Raw genomic sequence first — 20,994 nt, forward strand, 5'->3', positions numbered from 1 at the left:
ATTTTGGTTTCAAGGTGGTCCATTCTCGTCACTTTATCTCTATTTTGCGCGGTTTAACTTACTGCAACGAGTACAACATTATTCATCAAAATATATATCCAGTCGCAACATTAGCACAGGAGCCCAAAGCACTTTTGGGATCAAGATAGTTTTGTCATCCGGTATTTTGACTTTGCGCTAAAAGATACCTTGGCACATTCTACATGATTCATTGCATTGGGGGTGGAGTGCGCAATGGTTATGATATCCGTAATTATACCAGAATAATAATACGAAATACCAGAATCAGATAATTAGATTTCTTTTTTAGACTCTTGCGCCTTTTTCTCAGTTTATGCGCTTTTGGCATTTTACCACCCTGTTTTGTGCATATTTTTACATTTTCTTCATGATGGAGGCTGTTGTTTAACAATCGAAAATTCGAGAGAAATAAATATTATTGCCAGAACAGCCATTTGTGTTATTACACGAAATCAATTTTTCATTTCGGACAAGATGCCACTCAAAGCGCATATTTGCCCGGAGAAATATTTTAGGCCTACGTGCGGAGGAAACCAAAATTCCAAAAAAGCGAGAGCGTAATTTTGGATGTCTTCCAATCACGTTCCAGTGATCGGGCACGTTTTGTGTCGTCAAAGTTGCAATTACATCGCTCGCCAGTCACAGCAACCGAAAATCGATTTGCTGGAAAACTTCGAACGTGTGCGTGCACGACATTTGCTATAAATGCGCGAAGTCGCAAAAACTGAACGGGATTGTAGGAGGAGTTATAATGTTTATTCCGAGGAGTTGCAACAGTTTCGTGATGTTTGATGTTTCAAGCAACTTAGCATTTGTAACATTTGTAGCAAAACATTTCCGTTTTTTTCATTGCGTTTTTAACGTTGCTGTTTGTTATTTGATGTTCAAAGTTACAACTGGTTATCGTGTACCCAGCAGGTTATGTACCCAGCAAATATGGGTAATGGCAGTAGAGTTTTTTACATCTTTGGTAAGTTTGTTATCCTTTTAGCTGCTCTTCAGTGTGCCACGTGTTCTGAAGAAAGTAATGTGGACCCTTTGTCGATTCATTCACGAAAATTGAGATGGGTCTTAGGAAGTAAGCAACATTTGGTAGCAATTTTTATTTCTTGTTAATGGGCGTGTTGAATTCGTCACAGAAAAATGTAGCTAAAAATTGGCCCGGGAAGGTAAATAACGTGATAAGTGGCGCTCTCCAGTCTTTATACAAAAAAAGCAGCAAAACTAAAAAAATATAACATCTGCATTTCCCTTTTAGCTATGTTTAGTATTTATATATATATATATATATATATACAGGTCCAATACCGATTCTACCAACTTCACCCGTACCACATACGGCAGCAGCAACAGGTACCTGCATGTGTTCCCATTTTTGCATGCCATATTGTTAGCTTGCTGCCACAGACAATTTTCTTTTGTGTAATTGTTTAAATATTCCTTTGGGGAAAATTATTTGCCATCAAAATCGAAAAACGGGTCCAATTATTTCCCATCAAAATCGATCCTATATACAGGTCCAATAACACCGATTCTACCAACTTCGCCCGTACCACATACGACAGCAGTAACAGGTACCTGCATGTGTTCCCTACCTACATCGCCAATGCACTGTGAAAAACAATGTTTTAAATATCATTTTTTGTAACATTTTTGCATACAATATTGTTAGCTTGTTGCCACAGACAACTTTCTTATTCTTATCTTGTTTAAAATATTCCTTTGGTGAAAACTATTTGCCATCAAAATAAAAAAACTAAAGGTATTGAGTAAAAAACATTCTTTGACAATTCTGACATAATATATAACTGTTTTATATAATGAGATTTGCCCTTGACAGTCGGTCGGCATTGTATTTACATAGCGACATAAAGTGACAATATATAATTGGTAATATTTCAATGCCGTAAGCCCCCGAATAGAAAACTAATTATGCCAACGTATTCAAGCGAAATAAATTTCTCTTGATTATTGTATCTGTAGGCAATTAAGATTTTTTTTTTATTCATGGAAATATGCAAGAGTGTGTTAATTACTACTTTTACATTCAGGTTCAAGCTCCTACGACCCATTGGACATATTTTCATTGTTAACCGTACCGATTCTACCAACTTTATTCGTACCAAATACGACAGCAGAAACAGGTACGTGCATGTGTTCCCTACATCGTCAGTGCACTGTGTAACTCCACCCGGTATTGTGTTATTTTGAAGCATTTTTAGAGGGCATGAAAAACAATGTTTTAAATACTATTTTTTCGTAACATTTTTGCATACCATATTGTTATCTTTTTGCCATCGACAACTTTTTATCTGTTATTGTTTAAAGTATTCCTTTGGTTAAAACTATAGTTACCATTAAAATAGAAAAACTAAAGTTTTTGTATAAAATTTTTTTTGACCATTTTGATATAATATGAAAGTGTTGGAGAGATTTGCCCTTGACAGTCGGTTATGGGCTTTGTCTTTACATAGCGACATAAAGTGATAATATATAATTGGTAGAATTACAATGCCGTAAGTCTCCGAGTAGGAAACTAATAATGCCAAAATTCAAACAAAACCAATTTCTCTAGATGATTATATTTGCTGGCAATTAAGAGCTTATTTATTCATGGAAATACGCAAGCGTGTGTTGTTTGATATTTTTACATTCAGGTTTAAGCAGCTACGACTATGATTGGTCATGGCTATACAACCTTAACTTTACATATACAGCAAGTAACGGTAAGTACAAAGAGTAATTTCTAGTTAATTTTGTTCTTTCTGCTTACAACATATTTCTTAATCCACCTATACGTACTGGCAAATCGTTAATAAACTATGATATTAAAACATCTATCTCGTGATAGCATAGAAACCCATTTGGATTCAGGCAAGTTAGCGGTGCAGGTGAAAATATGAAGTAATGTTTGAATGTTTGTGGTAACACTCGATCGATCACTGGAGTAACATGTGTGGCTTAATTTGCAGCAAACTACACAGATTATTACTTTGAATCAGCAGCAGGCGGTAAGTTCATTTCACGCCTTGAGTAATATGTTTTGACAAGCCTGTTTGTCAATAAAATGTTTGTAAGTTTTGGTACGTTGATGCGTAGGTTCCTACTGGCAGGTTATCGATCACTATGCTAATTACTTTTCGACGTATAAGAGACCTATAACAAAAGCTTCATGCAAATCCCGGATGCAACAGACGACGCAGGTTAAAATTCCTTTTTCCTTTGTTACCAGAATGGCCTTCTTACAACTTTACCTTTGGATCTGGAGATTATTCTGTATTTGAATCAGCAGTTAATGAAACAAGTTCAAGACCTCCGGAAACTACAACCGAAACAATAAACAGAACATGTGGGTACAAAACCATAAAGAACAGATAATTGTGGCTGTTCTTATATCTCTTACTTATCTGTTTTCAATAAGCTGTGCCGATGAGGATGATTGCGTTGTTGTGTTAGTGCCAAAAGTGTATTGTAAAGCACAACACGTGTTTAAGGTAATGCTTTTATTAATACAATGCATTTATTAAATAGTTTTGATTTTTTTTGCTACCATGCTCAACAGCAAACATTCGACATCCTGCACTGTAAAATTTGGAGGTTGTAATAACCCACCTCGGGGTGGAAATTTGTGAAAAATGGTGGTAAATTCCACCATTTTGTGGATAAAGGTGGAAATAAAACTCCTATGTGTGGAATTTTCCACCATCAACAAAAGCATGTGATTTATGGCGTGGAAATTTCCACCCTCTGATCCTGAAAACGTGGAGAAAGCCACCCCACCCCAAGTCATAGAGTGGAATACTCCACCTTATGGTGGTCAAGGTGGAAATTTCCACCCTCTGGCAGAAAACATGATTTTTTCAGCGTGGAATTTCACACCATTTAAACGTGGAGAATAACACCAATACTTATACGACATTAATATTTAAGTGATATTCATTTGTTGAATTTAATTACCACAAATGATTTCAATTGATTACCACATTCCAATGTCAAGGTGTTTATGTGCTGTGTCGTGTGTATGAAACGTCGCTACACAGTGAGAAATTGAATTTGGCGGACAAATGCTAAACATATGTCGGTGAATTTACAACCAGAAAACCGGTTACAACTAACAAATCCAGTGAAATTGCGATGGCGTTATTAGCGCACTCGCAATGCCACTGCGCTGTTCGGTCCTTTGAAGTAAGCGCGCCAACAACGTCTTCAAGTTAAGACGACGCTCCGATTGGTTAATATTGGAAGGAGGTCATAACTCAATAATGAGCGAACAATAGGCATAGTTTTGGCGGGGTTTCAGCACAGCAGGTCTTCAAACCGGGTAGCGGGAGGGGAAAAGGAGCTGTCTCGTTAGTCTGGTGATGGATCGCATTCTTCTCAGTTTATAGTAGGATTGGATTTGTTGAGAGTTGAAGTATTTGTGCCAGTATAATGTTCTTAGTTGGATGGTCTATTTAGTAATATTTTAATATATTTGTAGATATGTAGCTTATACAGTATAGAAACAATGGAAATACCGTGTCCTCGTGCTAATTGTATGGTTAAATGTGAAAAAAGGTTATTGCTTCATCACCTGAAACAGTCTCACTTAGTTAGCAGTTCTTACACGTGCAAAATTAATAACTGTCACTGCACATATTCAAGCATTAGAAGTTATGAGAAGCACTTGCAAAGAGATCATTCCAATCTAGATTTTTTTGTTGCTGAAGAACCGAATGAAGAAAGTACTCAAGTGTTTTGTAGTTCTGCGGATTTTGAAATGTTGGAATATGGTAATCCTGGGCAGGATTTTGAATGTAAACTTGCGAAGTTTTGTTTGAAATTAAAAGAGAAATATGTTCTTTCAAATTCCACTTACATGAATATAATGGATGATACAATAGGATTGTTTTCTTCTTTTCATTCAAATATATTGGGTAAGCTTACCCCAAGGCCTGGAACTGACATGGATATGGCTTTGTTGGATGAAGAATTTTTGGTAAGAAGTTGGGCTTCTTTAAAATGTAAGAATTATTTTACAAACTACTGCAGAACCCTTGGACTGGTGGAATCCATCACTATTCATTTAGATGATAAGTCTTCATTTGAATATATACCTGTGCTTAATACTCTAAAGCAATATTTGAAACATTCAGATGTATGGGCTTCTATAAAAAAAAATGCCACCACAGAATCAAGAAAAAATGTAGATTTTACAAATGGAATATTGTTCAATGAGCACCCCTATTTTCAGGGTAAAAAAGATTTGCTTAGACTGCACTTCTATTTCGATGAATTAGAGCTATGCAATCCACTTGGGTCATCAAAGTCCAAAAATAAACTGGCATGTTTTTATTTTTATGTGGGTAACATAGGTCCAAAGTACTGTTCACAACTGAGGAATATTTTTTTGTCGATATTGGTAAAAGGGGAAACATTAAAATCTTATGGTCTTGATCCAATTGTGGCTCCTCTTATTAATGACATTCAGAAACTGGAATTCGAAGGGTTGCTTGTACAACCACATGTATCGGCGCAAATGGACAGTGCTGGGACTCGTGTTTTTGGGACAATTGCCACAATATCGGCAGACAACCTTGGGGCACATCAACTAGGTGGATTTAGAAGATGCTTTAGCAGTGGGTGTATATGTAGGTTTTGCATGTGTTCCCATGCAGATATCAAAACAAAATGCAGAGAAACGGATTTTAAGCTCCGAACACCATCTATCCACAATCAACATGTAGCTGCAGTAAGCATTGATGACACACTGGTGTCAGCATATGGAGTGGCAAAAAGTTGTGCTTTTCATATTATTCAGGGGTTTTCACCTGTGACTGCCTTTCCCCCAGATATAATGCACGATTGCTTGGAAGGAGTGCTTCCATCTGTCATGCAAGCAATATTTAAACATTTTCAAGATAGTGGTATATGTTCAATTGCATTTGTTAATGAAAGATTGAAGAAGTTCAAATTTGGAAGATGTGAGAACAAAAATAAGCCACGTGCTCTCCCTGGGAATGTAATAATGCAAAATGGGAAAATATCACTTTCTGCCAGTGAAACATTATGCTTGTTTAGATATTTGCCTTTCATTATTGGAGATATTGTTCCTTATGGGGATACAGCATGGCATTTATACTCTTTGCTTTCCGAAATTATGGATATTATTTTGGCTCCAATGACCAGCACGAACATTAGTGATCATTTAAGATGTTTGATTGAAGAATTGTATTTGTTGTTTGCTGCTTTTGCTCCAGACTTAGTCAAACCCAAACTACATTTTCTCCTTCATTATCCTCGTTTGTTAGAAATTTATGGCCCATTGCGCAATTTATGGTGCATGCGGTTTGAATCTTTTCATAGAAAATTAAAGTTAGTGGCCCAAAGATGTAAAAATTTCAAAAATATTTGCATGACAGTTGCGAGTCGCATCCAATCAATGAAGTGCTATGAGCAGTGTGACATTGCAGGCCTCACTGGAGATGTTGACAGTGTAATAGGAAAACCTATACTTGTAGATGAGCTGCCACATGCATTTTCTAGTTACTTACACACAGAGTTAGGATTTCAACCCAATGAAACAGCTATCAGTACGAAATGGATCACTGAAAATGGAATAACATATTCTGTAAAAGATGTGTTTGTCTTGGATGTGTTAGATGATGTTCCCATGTTTATTCAAATTAAGAACATTGTTGTGTTAAAATCTATAACATACATTTGTGGTTCATTTTTAAAAACTCTTTCTTTTATTTCACATTACCATAGTTATGCTGTAATTGAAACAGAGACAATGCTATTTTTTAAACCTGGGATGGAGTTGTGTGGACACCCCCATGATTTATATAAATGTGATGATAAACAGATGGTTAGACTACAATACAGAATTTTTTTGTAACAGACCACAGAAATCATTGTTGATAGACTGGCCTGGCACATGCCTTTATGTACATACATTGTTAATTGTATTAGTATGATTTTGCTATAGTACTCATTGATCATGTCAATTGACCTGTATTTTGTGTGTTTCAATCCGAATTTAACCATTTTTTTAAGAATTTAACAGGAACATGAGTTGTCAATACCATATTAGCTGCAATGATAGGAAACAAGTTTTGAAATGTGAAAAAAGTGAAATTATTCAAAAAATCAAATGCACATTTGATGTGGCTAATTTTCGTTTGCAACAATGGAACGAAGACTTTCAGGATTGGGAGGACATTGATGTGCCTGAAAATTTGCCAGACAAGACCAAACTGCTTGTTCTCCCTACAGGTAAATAATTAAATATTAAAATATAATAAAAATTAAAAAAATTAACCTGGTTTGCTTTTTTAAAGATGTATGTTCGTCCAGTTCTGTGGCCAGCACTGTGCCTTTAAGTTCTGAGGAAGATGTTGCAGCAAGTATATATATTTATTGCAGATAATATTTCTTACTATTTTCTTAAATCTAACAACTTTGACCCAGACAAACCTGTAGATGAACCAGTGGCCACATGTAGTAACACCGATTGGATTGTTGGCTACAAACTGCCCGCCCTACCTGTTATGGTGCGACAGGCTATTCATGATTCTAATGGCAGACTTGGTTCTTCAGCTAGAAGACAAGTTTGTCAGATATTATTTCATTCAATGTCTGCTCATACACTGTAAGCTGACAAGCACATTTTTTTGGGTTATTAGGTAATACTGATCACAAATATCCATTGCTGTTTTTCATAAAAAGATATCCCACACACCTGGAGTATCAGCATGTGATCATGGAATTGCTGAAACAGTTTCCTGAGCTAAAGGACCAGAATTCCAAAAACCCTGCTGTATGTGTCCAAAAAACTGTATGTGTGTGTATAAAACCACTTTCATGATTTTGTAACAGGGTACATGGATTGAAAGCATTCGTCAAAAATTTAGAGATGCACGAAGACCAATGACAACCAACGAAATGGTGATAAAAATGAAGAACAAATTTGGGCACAAACGAAAGAGATCATCACAAGAGCTCAAAGATGACATCATTCCAGCAAAACGCCAGTGTGCCCAATTTGATAAGGTTTTTCAGTTTAAATGTATAGAAACATATATATATACATGGGCGTATCCAGGGGGGGGGTCCGAGGGGTCCGGACCCCCCCCTTTTGTAAAATATTTTGGTCTTTTTTAATAACTAAACAAACGCCACTGTATTTTTTTGTCAAAATCCGCGTGAAAACCAGAAATTTTCTTTGACGTTGACCTAAAAACCGCATCGTGTTGCATTCGCCATTGTTTCCAAACAGGGAGCATTGTTACCAAACACGTTGCATTGTTACGAAACAAGTGTCATTTTTCGTCAGTTCACGGACGAAACGTCGTTTTTTAGTGGCCACGTTGTAATGACAAGCGGTTTACTTGCGTGAAAGTCAATTAGTTTAGTTGGTAAACTTTCCATAGCGTTACACAATTGCGGAAGCCAGAAAGACACCGTTTATGTGACGATTGGCGCGAACACCAGCGTTCGTATTTTGCGATTCTCGCCCACAATAGTTTATACCTGAAAATCGGGGAATTCCCTAAAAAAAATTTGGACCCCCCCCTTTAAAAATTCCTGGATACGCCCCTGTATATATATATTATCTCTTTAATAGATGTTCAATATCTACTCTATAGCAGCCATTAACATATATGTAACACCATATTCTTTGAATGTAGGACAGTCTGGAAGACGACCACAGCATAGAAATGCACATCAAACATATGGCTAAAGAGTGTCGAAAAAATGTAAAAAACATGGAGTCAATTTTGGATAGAATGGGAAGAACTTACACATTTCGAAGAAATGAAGTCCGTGAGGGAACCTTGACCGTGGAGAGCCTAATTGAAAAATACCCAGCTTTGCAATTTCCTGATGTGGTGAGTATTCCATGAGATAATTAATGCCATATGAGATTATTATGCTTGGTTTTAAAAATGGTGGTAAATGTAATGTTGTTTTTATCACTGGTTTAACCACAATATTTCAACTTTCTAATATTTTGTCAGGTGTTTGGTGAGGCTCAAAGAATTTTCAACCAAGATTTAAGAGAAAATCTTAAAAGTATATCATCTGGCTGTATCAAAAAATTGAACCAAAAATTAGAAAAAAAAATAAAATTGGCTCCAAAGAAGATAATTCAGCTATTAAAAGGAAAAGGTATGCATCCAAAGATTTTGCGAAGTAAATATTATGTCATTTACTGTGTGGTCTGTACTAGTAACGCTTTCTGTTGTGGTCTATTAATAACTCATTTCCCATTTTCAGCCATTATTAATCAGTTAATAAACACCATTTGTATAATGTTAGTATTAAAAGAAAGTATGTAGTATGTAAGTAATAATATGTATGCTTATAAATTCAATGTTTTTAAGGTTCTGCTGAAGTCCTCTGTTTTATTCCTGTTTTGTTTGGTACCAATCAGTTAAATCAGTTCATACAATACAGAGAAGAGGTATGTAATGCTTAATGGACAGCAAAAATATATTGTTTTGAGTTTGTATTGATTAATGCTCTTTTAGGATGAAGAGGTGGATACACCATATCCCTGTATGGTTTTAACTGGGACAACAATATCCATTTATGTACAAAAATGTTGGATGTGCAACTGTGATTGTTTTGAGGATGCAATTGTCATAATGATTGCTGCATATTGGATTTTTGATATCCAATTTCCACAAGTGCTTAACAATACTTTCCAGTTGTTAAGCTATCTTTTGAAGATCCCAACCGGCATTAACATATCAGTTCAGCGTGTAATCAATTGGCTCTAAGTTGAAGTGCTTTCCTTTTTGTGTACTGTATCCGTGCATGGTGTATATTTTTACGTTTCACCATTCTGTTTTCCTTGGTTCTTTTTTTGTCATGTCATTATTGAGACTTGACCCAGTACGCCTATCTGTTTATATATGGCCCTGCATTGTCTCAATAAAAAACCATGACGTATTTTTGTTGTGGGTGGAGAATAACATGCTTGAAAAGAGGTGGAAATTCACACCCTACGGTACACACTTTAAAGGTGGAAAGTAGTCACTCTAGGGGTGGAAAGCTATAGGGTGGTATTTTCCACGCTGTATTTTAGGGTGGTCAGTTCCACCTTTTAGGGACCACGGTTTTAGGTGGTAATTACCACCTAAAGGGGTGGATTTAAATTTACAGTGTGCTGATATTGTTGTTTGAACAGATACGGTTTTTGTATCATGCAGTCAGTGTATCTGTTGCTAACAAATTTGACCAAAGACATTTTCCACAGGGCCCGGATGCCCCGGCGATGCATGGACGCGATTTTTTAATCGCGACCATCCGTCCGGTAACTGCGACTGCGAGGATCTCGAGTTCCTGCGATTCGAATATCCCGGGGCGATTTGCGAGCATCCAACAGAGATAGACGTGAGGACAGTGAATGATAATCTGCCCCACCATCTAATACCCAACATGCCAGAACACACGATAGGCCCCAACCTCGGGTTTCGGTGCACCAATGGGCTCTTGAACCGCTGTCGTGACTTCAAAGTTCGCTTCTGTTGTCCATCAGGTGAAGTTTCTTTTATACTTTAATCTTCTGTGAGCCTGCTCCCGTGTACTTTTGTTGCCTGTAATGAAAAAAGAACTGATTACGTAAAAAATATTTCCACATTGCAAAACCGATTACGTCATATCCGGTTGCGACACACAAACTGGCATGTCGTAAATCGTGTCTCGTTTTCTAGCTTCTGGGCTCTTACTGAGAAAGAATCATGATTTGCAACCATTTCCATTATGATCTAAGATCGAAACAATCTTTCTGTTCTTCTTTTAAATTTGTTTGAAGTCTTTATTCAAAACTAATCAAAAAGTTATTTCCGCTGACAAGAAACAAACGTTTTCTGAAATGCGTTTTGTTTAACGATGGTTGGGTAATTAATAGTTGCATTTTGCCTATTGACATGGCTTTCTTCTCAAGTTGCAATAGTTCCGTGTTCTCTATGTTCGTGTTCAGTCTCTTTTCATACATTATCACTACTTACATTGTCCTAGATCTACCCTAGTTCAGCCTCCTATCCTGTCAGCTGATCGAAAACCATTTTTGGTTCTCAGCTGGACCCTTTTCGTCTCTTCTATATGACTGTTATAAAATGTGTGCAATGATCACAATTAATTCTAAATCTTAAATCTTAGATGTAAGCACATCAAAAAATTAGCTCTTGCATTGATTTTGACATTCGCCCAAGAAAAATGACGTATCGCCAAATCATCCTCAAAAGTTTGTTTGCTGTTTTAGAAAACGGGACGACCGCCCCGACTACCAATTTCTCACAATCCACTACAGCAAACTTGACGACCAATGCGTTGCCAACAACAAAACAAGAACCATCTACAACGAGCAGTTTGAACACGTCACCCACGACAACACGAACGACCAGCACACAAACATCCGTTTCCGAATCAACTTCCCAAGAAGATGGCGCTGTTCTACTAGAAAACTCTGATGGGGACTTCCAGCAAATATTTTGCTACCAGAGTGACCCCAACGCCTCGCCTTGCAACACCCTGGCTTCATGCGACCGTTGTCAAGATCGTGTGCGAACTTTTGCCTTCTTTGTAGTCCTCATCGCTGTAGCGATTTTGGTTTCCAGTATTTGGAAGATACTTAGCCATCTCAGGGGAACAACCCCGGATACTAAGACACACGACAGGGTTTGGATCTCGCATGCTGCTTCCAATCTACTTACGGGTAAGATTTATCTTCAATCAAATATACAGATTGGAATCTAGCAGTATGGCGAAATGTGTTTGTTTGTTGTTAAATTCGGATGTTTGATTCATATAATATAGGACAGCATTTTCATTCTTTTACAATAGAGTGGGTCCAAAAATCAAATTCCTATTTGTGACTTTCGGGTATATGTGACGAAGGCCTTTCCAAAAACAACCTCAAAATTTTATCAAAAAAAAATAATTTGACCGCCTTAATTTCCATCATGGTTTCTTCGTGAAGCCGATAAAACATCTAATTACACATTTATATTCACTCAGGGGTTCTCCTGCTGGTGGTAACGATGTACAACTTTGGTCGCACTATTCATACACCGTGGAATCAGTTCGAGGAAAGTCTACGCCGTACGAACCACTCCGGCGGTGCGAAAGCAGGAGGAATTTTCCTTATCCTGTGCTACGCAGCCCCCCTCTACCACTGGGTACTAGTTGCTGCCTTGCGGTGTTTCGCGGCTCTGACACCGAGAAAAATCAAGGCACCCAGGCTTGGAACTGTATACGTCTCCCTTGTTGTGGTTTGGATTGCTGCCATATTCGTAGCCATTCTGCCAGGTAAGTACGTAGCGATAACTCTTATTTTAGGCCCATTATATTTGCACGTTGTTGATCCAAATTTCCTACGCTGAACGTTGGTTTAACATTAGTTCAAAAGCGCATTTTTCAATGGTGTGGGGCCAACGGACCGATAACGACAATTTAATTTTTGGCGCATTGTTTACTTTCAGAACATAAAATGAATTTAAACTGTATTTCATTCGAAAAGAGGCGGCAAAAACATAGCATTACCACGTATTCAAAGAGATTGCAAAGATTTTCGTTAAATCAACATAACTGCAATTGTCGTTAAAATGTGAGGTACCAAGAAACGTTTTCACAAGTTCAAACTTTTATAAACACTTTTCAACAAACGCCCTTACTTTCCTGACCGTCTGTGTTGTTTTAGCCTGGGTTGGATCTTCGTTCGGGTTCGTTTATTTTCCTCCCACGTTCCTCTTCACCCTGAGTAATGGAATCAACTCGGAAACTTGGAATGCCACTCCCATCGTCGTGTACGGAGTATTCGTCTTTCTCGTTCCCTACCTTGCAACTGTGAGTCATATACGTATATTTACTCACACAAAGCACTTGCTTTTGAACAGATACAGCCTGGTATAATTTAGGAAAACATGGGTAAAGTCACAAGTCATCATACGTTAATTGCCTTTGTTTCCAAATTTTGTTAAAAACCGTTCCGAGATCAGTTCCTTTTTCAAATAAAATCTTACGTTTCTTATCGTCTGTAGCTATGGTTTACAACACTTAATAGAAGTCAGATCTCTATATATTTATATACATATGTTTGCACTTTAACCGAACAAAACTAACATCAACAGGTCGGTCTTCTCGTGGCTACCCTCGTCATTACAAAGAATCGCGCGTCCGCCGCAAAAGAGCAGAGATCCACAATAACGTCGATCATACAAGCTATTGTTTTCACCATAGTCATGTGTAAGTCGAACATCCATACGTTAAACGGTTTTTACAACTAAAGCTAGAACAAAGAAAAATATTGTTTTGTTTACTGGATCGCAAACTGTCTGCAAAACAATTGCGAGTTTGAACCCTGTTTATTGTCAATTGCAAATATATTGGTTTATTCATACAACTTTCATGTACTGGAATAGTTTCTAGTGGACTTCGTGTGACAGAATGATTTTCAAAACACTTTATTCATATCACGAGCTTTTGCGAGGAACTACTCGCTTCCTCTGGTCCGACTAATAGCGTAACAAAATGAAATGTTCATGTAGTTCCTCTTGTTGTCGTACTTTTGATCGAATTCTCCGAGGGCCATGGAAAGACTACAGCGGTCGCGCACCTTGTCACCTTCTACATCAGCACCATACACAGGTACCACAATGTGATATTTAATTGTTTGAAACAAAATGCCCCATATTGATATTAATGCCACCTAATTTATTACAAATATTCAAAATATTTATTTCGTCTGCATATACATCCTCAGTTAAATATTCAAATAGATTCATACGTTGTTTCAAATTTTGTGTATTCTAATCACAAATTTACAAACAGTTGTCTGCAGAATGTTAAATCCAAGTAATAATATTACATCTACACAATAATTGGTTGATCAAAGTGATCTTTGACGTTTATGATATATTTCCATGTTTTTTTATTGTGCAGCATATGCAGTTACATTGTCGACGGAGTGCGGCAGAAATCCGATGGGAAGTCAAAGTTCGAGAAACAGCTGCAGGCCATGGATGAACTCTAACGACTCAAAGCAATATGTGGAGAAAAACAATCTATTTGTGGTCGGAATTGATGTGACTTTGTACCCATCTGCATAATGGCCAACACGTTGTACATTTACATAGCAAGTGGTTTGTGCAAATACGATCTAAGGATTTTGTTATGTATATAGAATTTAGTTGAGGGCAAAAATAAACTGCAAAAAATTCACACAAACGTAGGGAGTAGATTGTGTTCCATATATGGTAAAAATGGTATAATCCGGTTTAAGAACCTTGTACGGGGTTTTGTCACGGAATTTCGATTGTATAGGTTTGTTTACCATACCGGGATTTGAACTCAGGATATCCTGGCCACGAATCCCGATTAGGTTTTCTTCTAGGTGTATGGGTCGGGCGCTAGTCAGTCATCCACACTTAAAAAATTGCAAAAAAACACCGCGGCGAATGTTTCCAAGTGCTTCGCACACACACAAAAAAGTGTGAGAACAACTGGGGTACATTGTAAAACAGGGATTTTAAGGGCGTTGATTTGGACCCTGAACGACATATTTATTTCCTGTAATTCACAGCAATAAGCGCAGAGATTTCGAAGAGAATTTAACCTTTCCAACGTCAGCGATGATAACGAAATTGCCTGTTGCCTTTTGCCTGTCGTTGTAATGTTCACAAGCAACACAGTTTAAATAAAAATATTGCAAAATGTTTTGGGTGTAAAGCGTATATCAGCAGCATTAATGAATTCGTAGCAAAAAAAAAACATCTACAACAAACCAAATGCAATTTCACAGTATGGAATAAAATGAAGCAATCGAAAAAGTTTTTAAGGCACAACAAAACTATTTGCATAAGCTTTTAGTTAGAACAGATGACACAGTATCAGTGCTAATCTGTCCATTTTGCACAAAGCACCAACATCAAATTTCCATTTCTTTTATCTAACTAGGTATGGAGTAGTCCAGATCATTTTCGTAGTAGGGCAAAAAAGGTTTAACCCCGGCATCAATTAGGATTTTTCTCGTTTCCTGGATAACCCTGTTGACAATTTTAATCGACTCCGCAGGCCACGGGTTTGAAGCCAACTTCCTGGGTGTACGTTTTGCCATTCCCGCTGTATCTTGGCTCAGACAGGCGAGTCGATCTTCCAGGTTTTTCGGGTGGAGTAAGGGATTGGGAAGAAATTCAACCATTTTCCTTACGTTGGAGATCGGATCGGCCACTATGTCCTCGAAGAACATGATCAGATAGGGTTTGCCGCTCTCCAAAGTGCGCGTTATCATCCATTTCCAGTACCTCAAATTGTTTTCGGTGTAAGCCGGGGGGAAAGCTGTCAAGTAAACGTTGTATTTGCTGCAGTTTATATTGAGACATTTAAACAACGAGTTGTACGACCTCCAACTCACAAATATGACAGAAGAATTGGCGTGGCAAGCATGCCTCCCTTTGAACCCGTCCCAAATTTGTAAGTTAAAGATTCGTTGGTTTGAGATATTCCCAAATATCCAAAATATGGCTTAGTTTTTAATAAAATAAATTTCCATATGCAAGTAATATCGTATCCTGTTTCGTGAGACGACTTTTCAAAGCTAAAACTTTGACTCTCTCAAACCCATAAAATACTTGGCACCACCTAAATTTCGGGCTGGACACACCACTGTACACAAGCAATGTGTGAACTCCCGCATGCAAAGACAGGTTCGCCCAATTGCGATGGACTTTATTTGGCAACTGCAATGGCTGCGATGTCAGCAAACCGTGAAGTGAATACCCCATTAAAAAGTCGCAAGCAAAAATTACCGTCTAGCTAAATTATTTGCTTCTAAATACAATATACGCAGTATGGGCAATGTGTTTCAAAAGAAAACCTATTTGTCATCACATAAAATACTTTATCGGTCAAGCTCTTCTAGTAAAGGAAACTATTTATTTGAGCGACGTGGTTTCCATTTCCTCCTTTTCAATGAGGGCTTTCAAATTGACTAAATCTTATGCCACCTGGTGGCGCCAGCCATAGGCGTCGATTTTTTAATGTTTTGTAAAGTATTAAGGGTGACTTTTCCAGGTTTTAGAAACGCGCAAAAAACATTTCGTCAGTCGTATCGCCCTAAACATAACGCTAACAACGCAAGTTTCGTTTAGTGTCATTTTGTTGCGTAACAATCCACGAGATTCTTGTGTTTGTCCTGATTGTGACGGTGATAACACAGGTCATTTGAAACTAGCGTATAACGTATAGTATAATGTACGTGGTTTTTCTGACAATAATTTTTAATTTAAACGAAACCCAGGGGTGACAATGCATGCGTTGTCACCCCTGCTTGTTTGTGAGGGATGACATGTCACCCCAGTCACCCCTAAATCGACGCCTATGACGCCAGCAAGATATTTTACCGGTCTTAAGCCAGGCTTCATTTGCGTAGCCATGGTGATTTCCCTTCTCCCAATTGCGTTGCGATATTAAGGCTCTGTACGGGTTGCGAACAATCGTGATCGACGCTTGAAGTTTGAGACCATCATCAAACACGTGGTCCTTGATCATGTCGACCGATTGTTCGCCGGGTGATATTTCTTCTCCGAGGTAACCTGATACGTGAAAATTTTTGTGTGTTTAGCGAAATATAGTAGCGAAAATATAACAAATCGTTGCACTGCTTAAAGGCATGAACATGCACTATGTTAGTGACAAGACTTCCAAAATTGAGCATAAAGGGAGGATTTTAAGGAGAGTTCAGAGAAAACTGAAGGCAGGCAGAAATAATTACACTCCAGGTTGCCCCATATTTAGCAAAAATTAATTTGCAAACTCAACTTGCGGATTTAAACCAGTCTATACGTCTCTTACTGGTTCGGCGGATGGTTCGGCGGATGGTTCGGCGGATGGTTCGGTTGCAATGTTTCAAACATTTTGCAATGCCAGTGTTTAAACTAGTTTGGGAATACTTGAGTATTTACAACCAGAACGTTGCTATGATTTTATGTTTTTGTTTATGCATCTTGTTTGCAGCGGTTAATTGTCCAGCTGCGTTTCACACGAAATTATATTGCATGACGGTTCAAATGTAGATGTGCCTATTACAACACTAGAACTCTCGACCAAATCAACACATTCCTGCAGCTCGCACAGAAAATTTGTCTTCGATGACAACGTCTTTAACACATAGACTTTCGAGGTTGAGCCAAAGGCTAAAAACGTTTCAATGTCAGCAAATTACGCAATGCGATCTCCCACCTAAAGTACTGAGTGATCCATCGTTGTACACACTTCCAGTGTAATAACCGGTGGCCTTCTCCAGCAAATATCGAATCCACGTGTTCCCCGAACAAGGCGTGGAGTTGAGGGTCGTTCGGTTGTAAGCTGCGGGAGGAAGAAAACGGACTTTCCCGCATCTTTCGTCCTCCGCTGTAGTCCGGAAGACTTCAACCGCCACGGAGAAGTTCCCACATTCGTCCAACTTGTGCGTGAGATTGAAGCTGGAAGTAAAAAAAACTCTTAATCGATGCTAAGTGGCGTTGGCACAATTAATGGCGTAGAAGTATATGAAGTAAAGGATAGCCAACAAAACGCACAATGTTGCAAAAAAGAGCAACAGAAAACATTTTACAGAACAAAAGCCATTATAAACATCCTGTCATTAACAAAGCACAGAAGTTGTCAGCACATATGGTTAAAACTAAAATCTAACATTTCTCTTTGGTGCACAATATTTAGAAATAATAAAAAGCAGCAATTCTTAACAAATGTGTACGAAACTGTGGCAACAAACACATAACTTTGAAGTCGGATAAAATACCGTCTGCTCATCCGCCCACATAAGCAACGACCGCCCGACCCGTATGCTGCCAGAGGGTGGCGCCCTCGCTCACACAGAAGTAAGCATTGCGCCCGTGACGTCACTCTGACGCAATCAAATGACGATTCCTTAGTGGGGTAACTGAAGCATCCTTTACTTCTTGTCATGATGTGTGAGTCCTGAAAGGGTTCTGTAACTAAAAGTATTCAGGAGATAGAAAATGATACACAGAAACCCGGGGTGGGATCGTAGCACTCAAAGTCTTGCAAAAAGTAATTACCCTGACTGAATTAGATTATAGCACAGTCCAAGCTTCAATATTGGAGAATATGTATATTTCGCCTATAAACGGTATCGTCAATACAACAAACATTTGTTGTTTTTATAATAATGACGATGGCGTGAAGGCGAAATATATTTATTTCCTAAAGTGGTAGCGTGATTGATGGTTCAATAATCTAGTTCAGTTCTGGTAATTACTTTTTCAACTTTAAGTTGGCATAGTTAAGAAGACGCACCATATATGGCTTGTACTCAAGTACCTGGGATGTCATCAAACCTAGTATTTTTTTAGAATATTGCTTTTTTGCATGGACTTCATAATTGTGCCAATACAGGGATCACTTAATTTGACGAATAAAAATGTGCATTATGGTAATGTTGTTCCGGGCGGAAGGGTGGTTGAAGCACAATTCCAAACCATCAAATACTTCCTGTCAGTTACACGAAAGCTTTCAGTTGAAAAATATCAGAAAAATTTACGTTACGTAAACCCAAATATCCCAAAAAGAATAACAACAGATCCAACCTGTGTCGTTATGTTCCGCTTTAGACTGTGAAGCAACTGTGACGCAAAGACCTTTTATGAAATGCGCTTGTATGACGTCATCGCGTTGACAGAAGGTCCGTTCGTCGTCTCCAGCCACTAGAGTGCGCAAATGGCCTAAGTTGCTCATTGAATGATGGCACCGACATTCGCCGGTGTGAAAATATCCCGCGTACTTTTTCGACCTTAAATCGAGTGCACTTGTAAATGCTAATGTTCAAAGTAAAGCATATGAATAAGTCACAGAAATTGATGATGTCGCTTTTAGAAAAATATATTTTTCTGATACAAAACATTTATAGAGCTGCCTGTTTGATCGATATTTTTAGCATTACACAGAAAGGGTAATGATTATTTTAATTCTAAATGTATATCTTTACCTATGTCCGCATTGATAAACGCAGTCGCGTTGATCTTTCGCTGCAAAGACTGCACCTTTTAGCGAAATCATGCACCCCAAATAAACGCCTGAATATGAAGCAATTCATTAACACACCTTTAGACAAAACTATAATGACACACTTACTCTCACAAAAATGCTCCACGTCGTTCGAATATTGCACTGGCTGAATTTCTCTGAAGAAATAAAATTTAAACACTTAAAGAAGCAAGTTATATAAGAGAAAAAAAGTCATTTGTCATTATGTTGTTTCTGATACATACATATTTTGCTTCTATTTCGTTAAACTTAGTTTTTTTTATGCGTTAAACTCTATTACTTGCAAAAAAACGTCAGACACCAGGTCTTTGTTACCCATGAGACTGTTGGAAGATTCATATGTTTATTTTAAGAGTTCTTTTTCATGGGAGTAACAAGCGAATACGAGAATACCTCGAACAACTTTTAGGGCCTCCAGGTTTGGGAGTGACGACTCTCGTAGATACGTCATGTCTGGAAAAGGAAATGAAGAAAGGTCATTATCTCTTGCACGTCACTTACCAGTCCTTTTCTACTATGTCCCAACACACACGTTAACTTCATATCCTTTTACATCCTAAGGTTCCTTTACGTTGTGCACATATCCCTACAGTTTTGTGGTCTTTCAGATCTCGACATTACTCTACAGGGTTTCACATTGCCGATTTTGACATTTTCTTGCATGCTTTGGTGTTTTTTTTGAAACGCGGAACCTTTCTATGGCACAATAATGTCGCGCGGCATGCGAACAGTTGCAAATATTTCCGGCTTGTTGCGCAGTGAATACTACATGTTGCATGTCGTTCCGGATTTGGTATCATGTTCGTGTAACTATTGATAAAATGCGATTGGCGAACAGTGTAGTAAATGTTTTTAAACTGAGTTTTTCAGCTTTACCAGATTTTGGTCCAGCTGTTCGCTTTAATATTAAGTATTTGTGGAGTGGACGCATCAAAAATTCTATTACCGGTATAAAAAGTCGTTTCCAACGCCCTTAAAAGTAGAAAAATGCTCCGATTCGTGGTTTCTGTTTTCAACAACACATTATATTGCAGGGGGCGCTAAGCCTTCGCTATGGGAATTCCTCAGTTTCAGGCAAAAAATGACGTTCATGGTCCCTGTAGACACGTATGGGCCGTGGCGCCGACATTACCCCCTTCTCGTCGGGCCGCGGTCTTTCCCTGACTACTGTTCGTTGGTAACACTTTGATCCAGTGAAAAAACCCGAGACAAAAATTCAGGCTTGAAATCTGCTTATTGGTCTGATACCTTTTAGGCAGATTGCTACCCCGAAATTTCCAGCTTAACATCTTTGCTGATTCCATTGTGGCCAAGCTCGTTATATTTGGACCTCAAGAGGCGGGAAATAAAGTCTTACCGTTTTTGTTGCTGGTTGTCTGTGACATTGCTTCTTCTTCCAATTGACACAAACAAGAAGAAAACGGAAAAACTCAATGCTGCTTGTATGACACCTTTTTTCAACCTGAACCTGACCATTTTGAACACTCTGATCTAAATCTGAACGAACAGGACCTTACACATACAGCGTTGGACGCATACATAGAGTTACTTATTTATCACTGCGGACTGAATTGAATGAACCAATGCATATGACCACCGGTGCGGCTCAGGAAATGGTCAGTCGACTCAATTGACATTATCTTTTTTGTCCGTCCGTATGTCCTGCCATTATTGTTTGTTTAACGTCGTAACACTGTTGACGCATGCAGATAACGGTAACGATTAGAAAAGCAACTGAAATTCATACCAATCTAATACATATTAGTTACACTCTAATCCACGCACTAGCCGGCTGGTAATAAAGGCAGTAATATCAACGACAGGAAACGTCGAAGAACCTTGAGCACCCTCGACGCAGTAATTAAGAGCTACAAAACTTCTCTTGAAGATATTGAAAAAACGGACGGTTTGCTGCAC

General features: G+C 38.2%; 4 protein-coding genes across 4 annotated transcripts; 3 read left to right on the plus strand and 1 right to left on the minus strand.

Moving 5' to 3' along the window:
- Window positions 1–943: 943 nt before the first annotated feature.
- LOC145898854 (uncharacterized) lies at window positions 944–14,556 on the plus strand. Its single transcript, XM_082987491.1, has 14 exons — window positions 944–1,099; window positions 1,321–1,374; window positions 1,539–1,595; window positions 2,073–2,165; window positions 2,679–2,747; window positions 2,994–3,032; window positions 3,254–3,370; window positions 10,268–10,549; window positions 11,276–11,728; window positions 12,031–12,321; window positions 12,713–12,858; window positions 13,143–13,257; window positions 13,560–13,659; window positions 13,954–14,556. The coding sequence occupies exons 1-14, from the start codon at window positions 958–960 to the stop codon at window positions 14,042–14,044; spliced, it is 2,049 nt and encodes a 682-aa protein (XP_082843617.1). The 5' UTR covers window positions 944–957; the 3' UTR covers window positions 14,045–14,556.
- LOC145898577 (uncharacterized) lies at window positions 3,600–7,929 on the plus strand. The gene is made up of 3 exons (XM_082987085.1): window positions 3,600–7,278; window positions 7,344–7,409; window positions 7,474–7,929. The coding sequence occupies exons 1-3, from the start codon at window positions 7,074–7,076 to the stop codon at window positions 7,656–7,658; spliced, it is 456 nt and encodes a 151-aa protein (XP_082843211.1). The 5' UTR covers window positions 3,600–7,073; the 3' UTR covers window positions 7,659–7,929.
- LOC145899789 (sterile alpha motif domain-containing protein 3-like) lies at window positions 7,766–9,788 on the plus strand. Its single transcript, XM_082988697.1, has 6 exons — window positions 7,766–7,822; window positions 7,882–8,055; window positions 8,694–8,894; window positions 9,024–9,174; window positions 9,390–9,469; window positions 9,537–9,788. The coding sequence occupies exons 1-6, from the start codon at window positions 7,766–7,768 to the stop codon at window positions 9,786–9,788; spliced, it is 915 nt and encodes a 304-aa protein (XP_082844823.1).
- A 403-nt stretch (window positions 14,557–14,959) lies between the features above and the next one.
- On the minus strand, window positions 14,960–20,553 carry LOC145898257 (sialate:O-sulfotransferase 2-like). The gene is made up of 6 exons (XM_082986685.1): window positions 20,435–20,553; window positions 18,621–18,823; window positions 17,813–18,008; window positions 17,251–17,492; window positions 16,413–16,604; window positions 14,960–15,348 (listed from the first exon to the last, which is right to left on the minus strand). Exons 1-6 carry the CDS (start codon window positions 20,551–20,553, stop codon window positions 14,960–14,962), a joined length of 1,341 nt encoding a protein of 446 aa, XP_082842811.1.
- Window positions 20,554–20,994: the final 441 nt, after the last annotated feature.

The sequence above is a fragment of the Ascidia mentula genome, chromosome 4, assembly GCF_947561715.1.
Source record: "Ascidia mentula chromosome 4, kaAscMent1.1, whole genome shotgun sequence".
Lineage (NCBI taxonomy): Eukaryota > Metazoa > Chordata > Ascidiacea > Phlebobranchia > Ascidiidae > Ascidia > Ascidia mentula.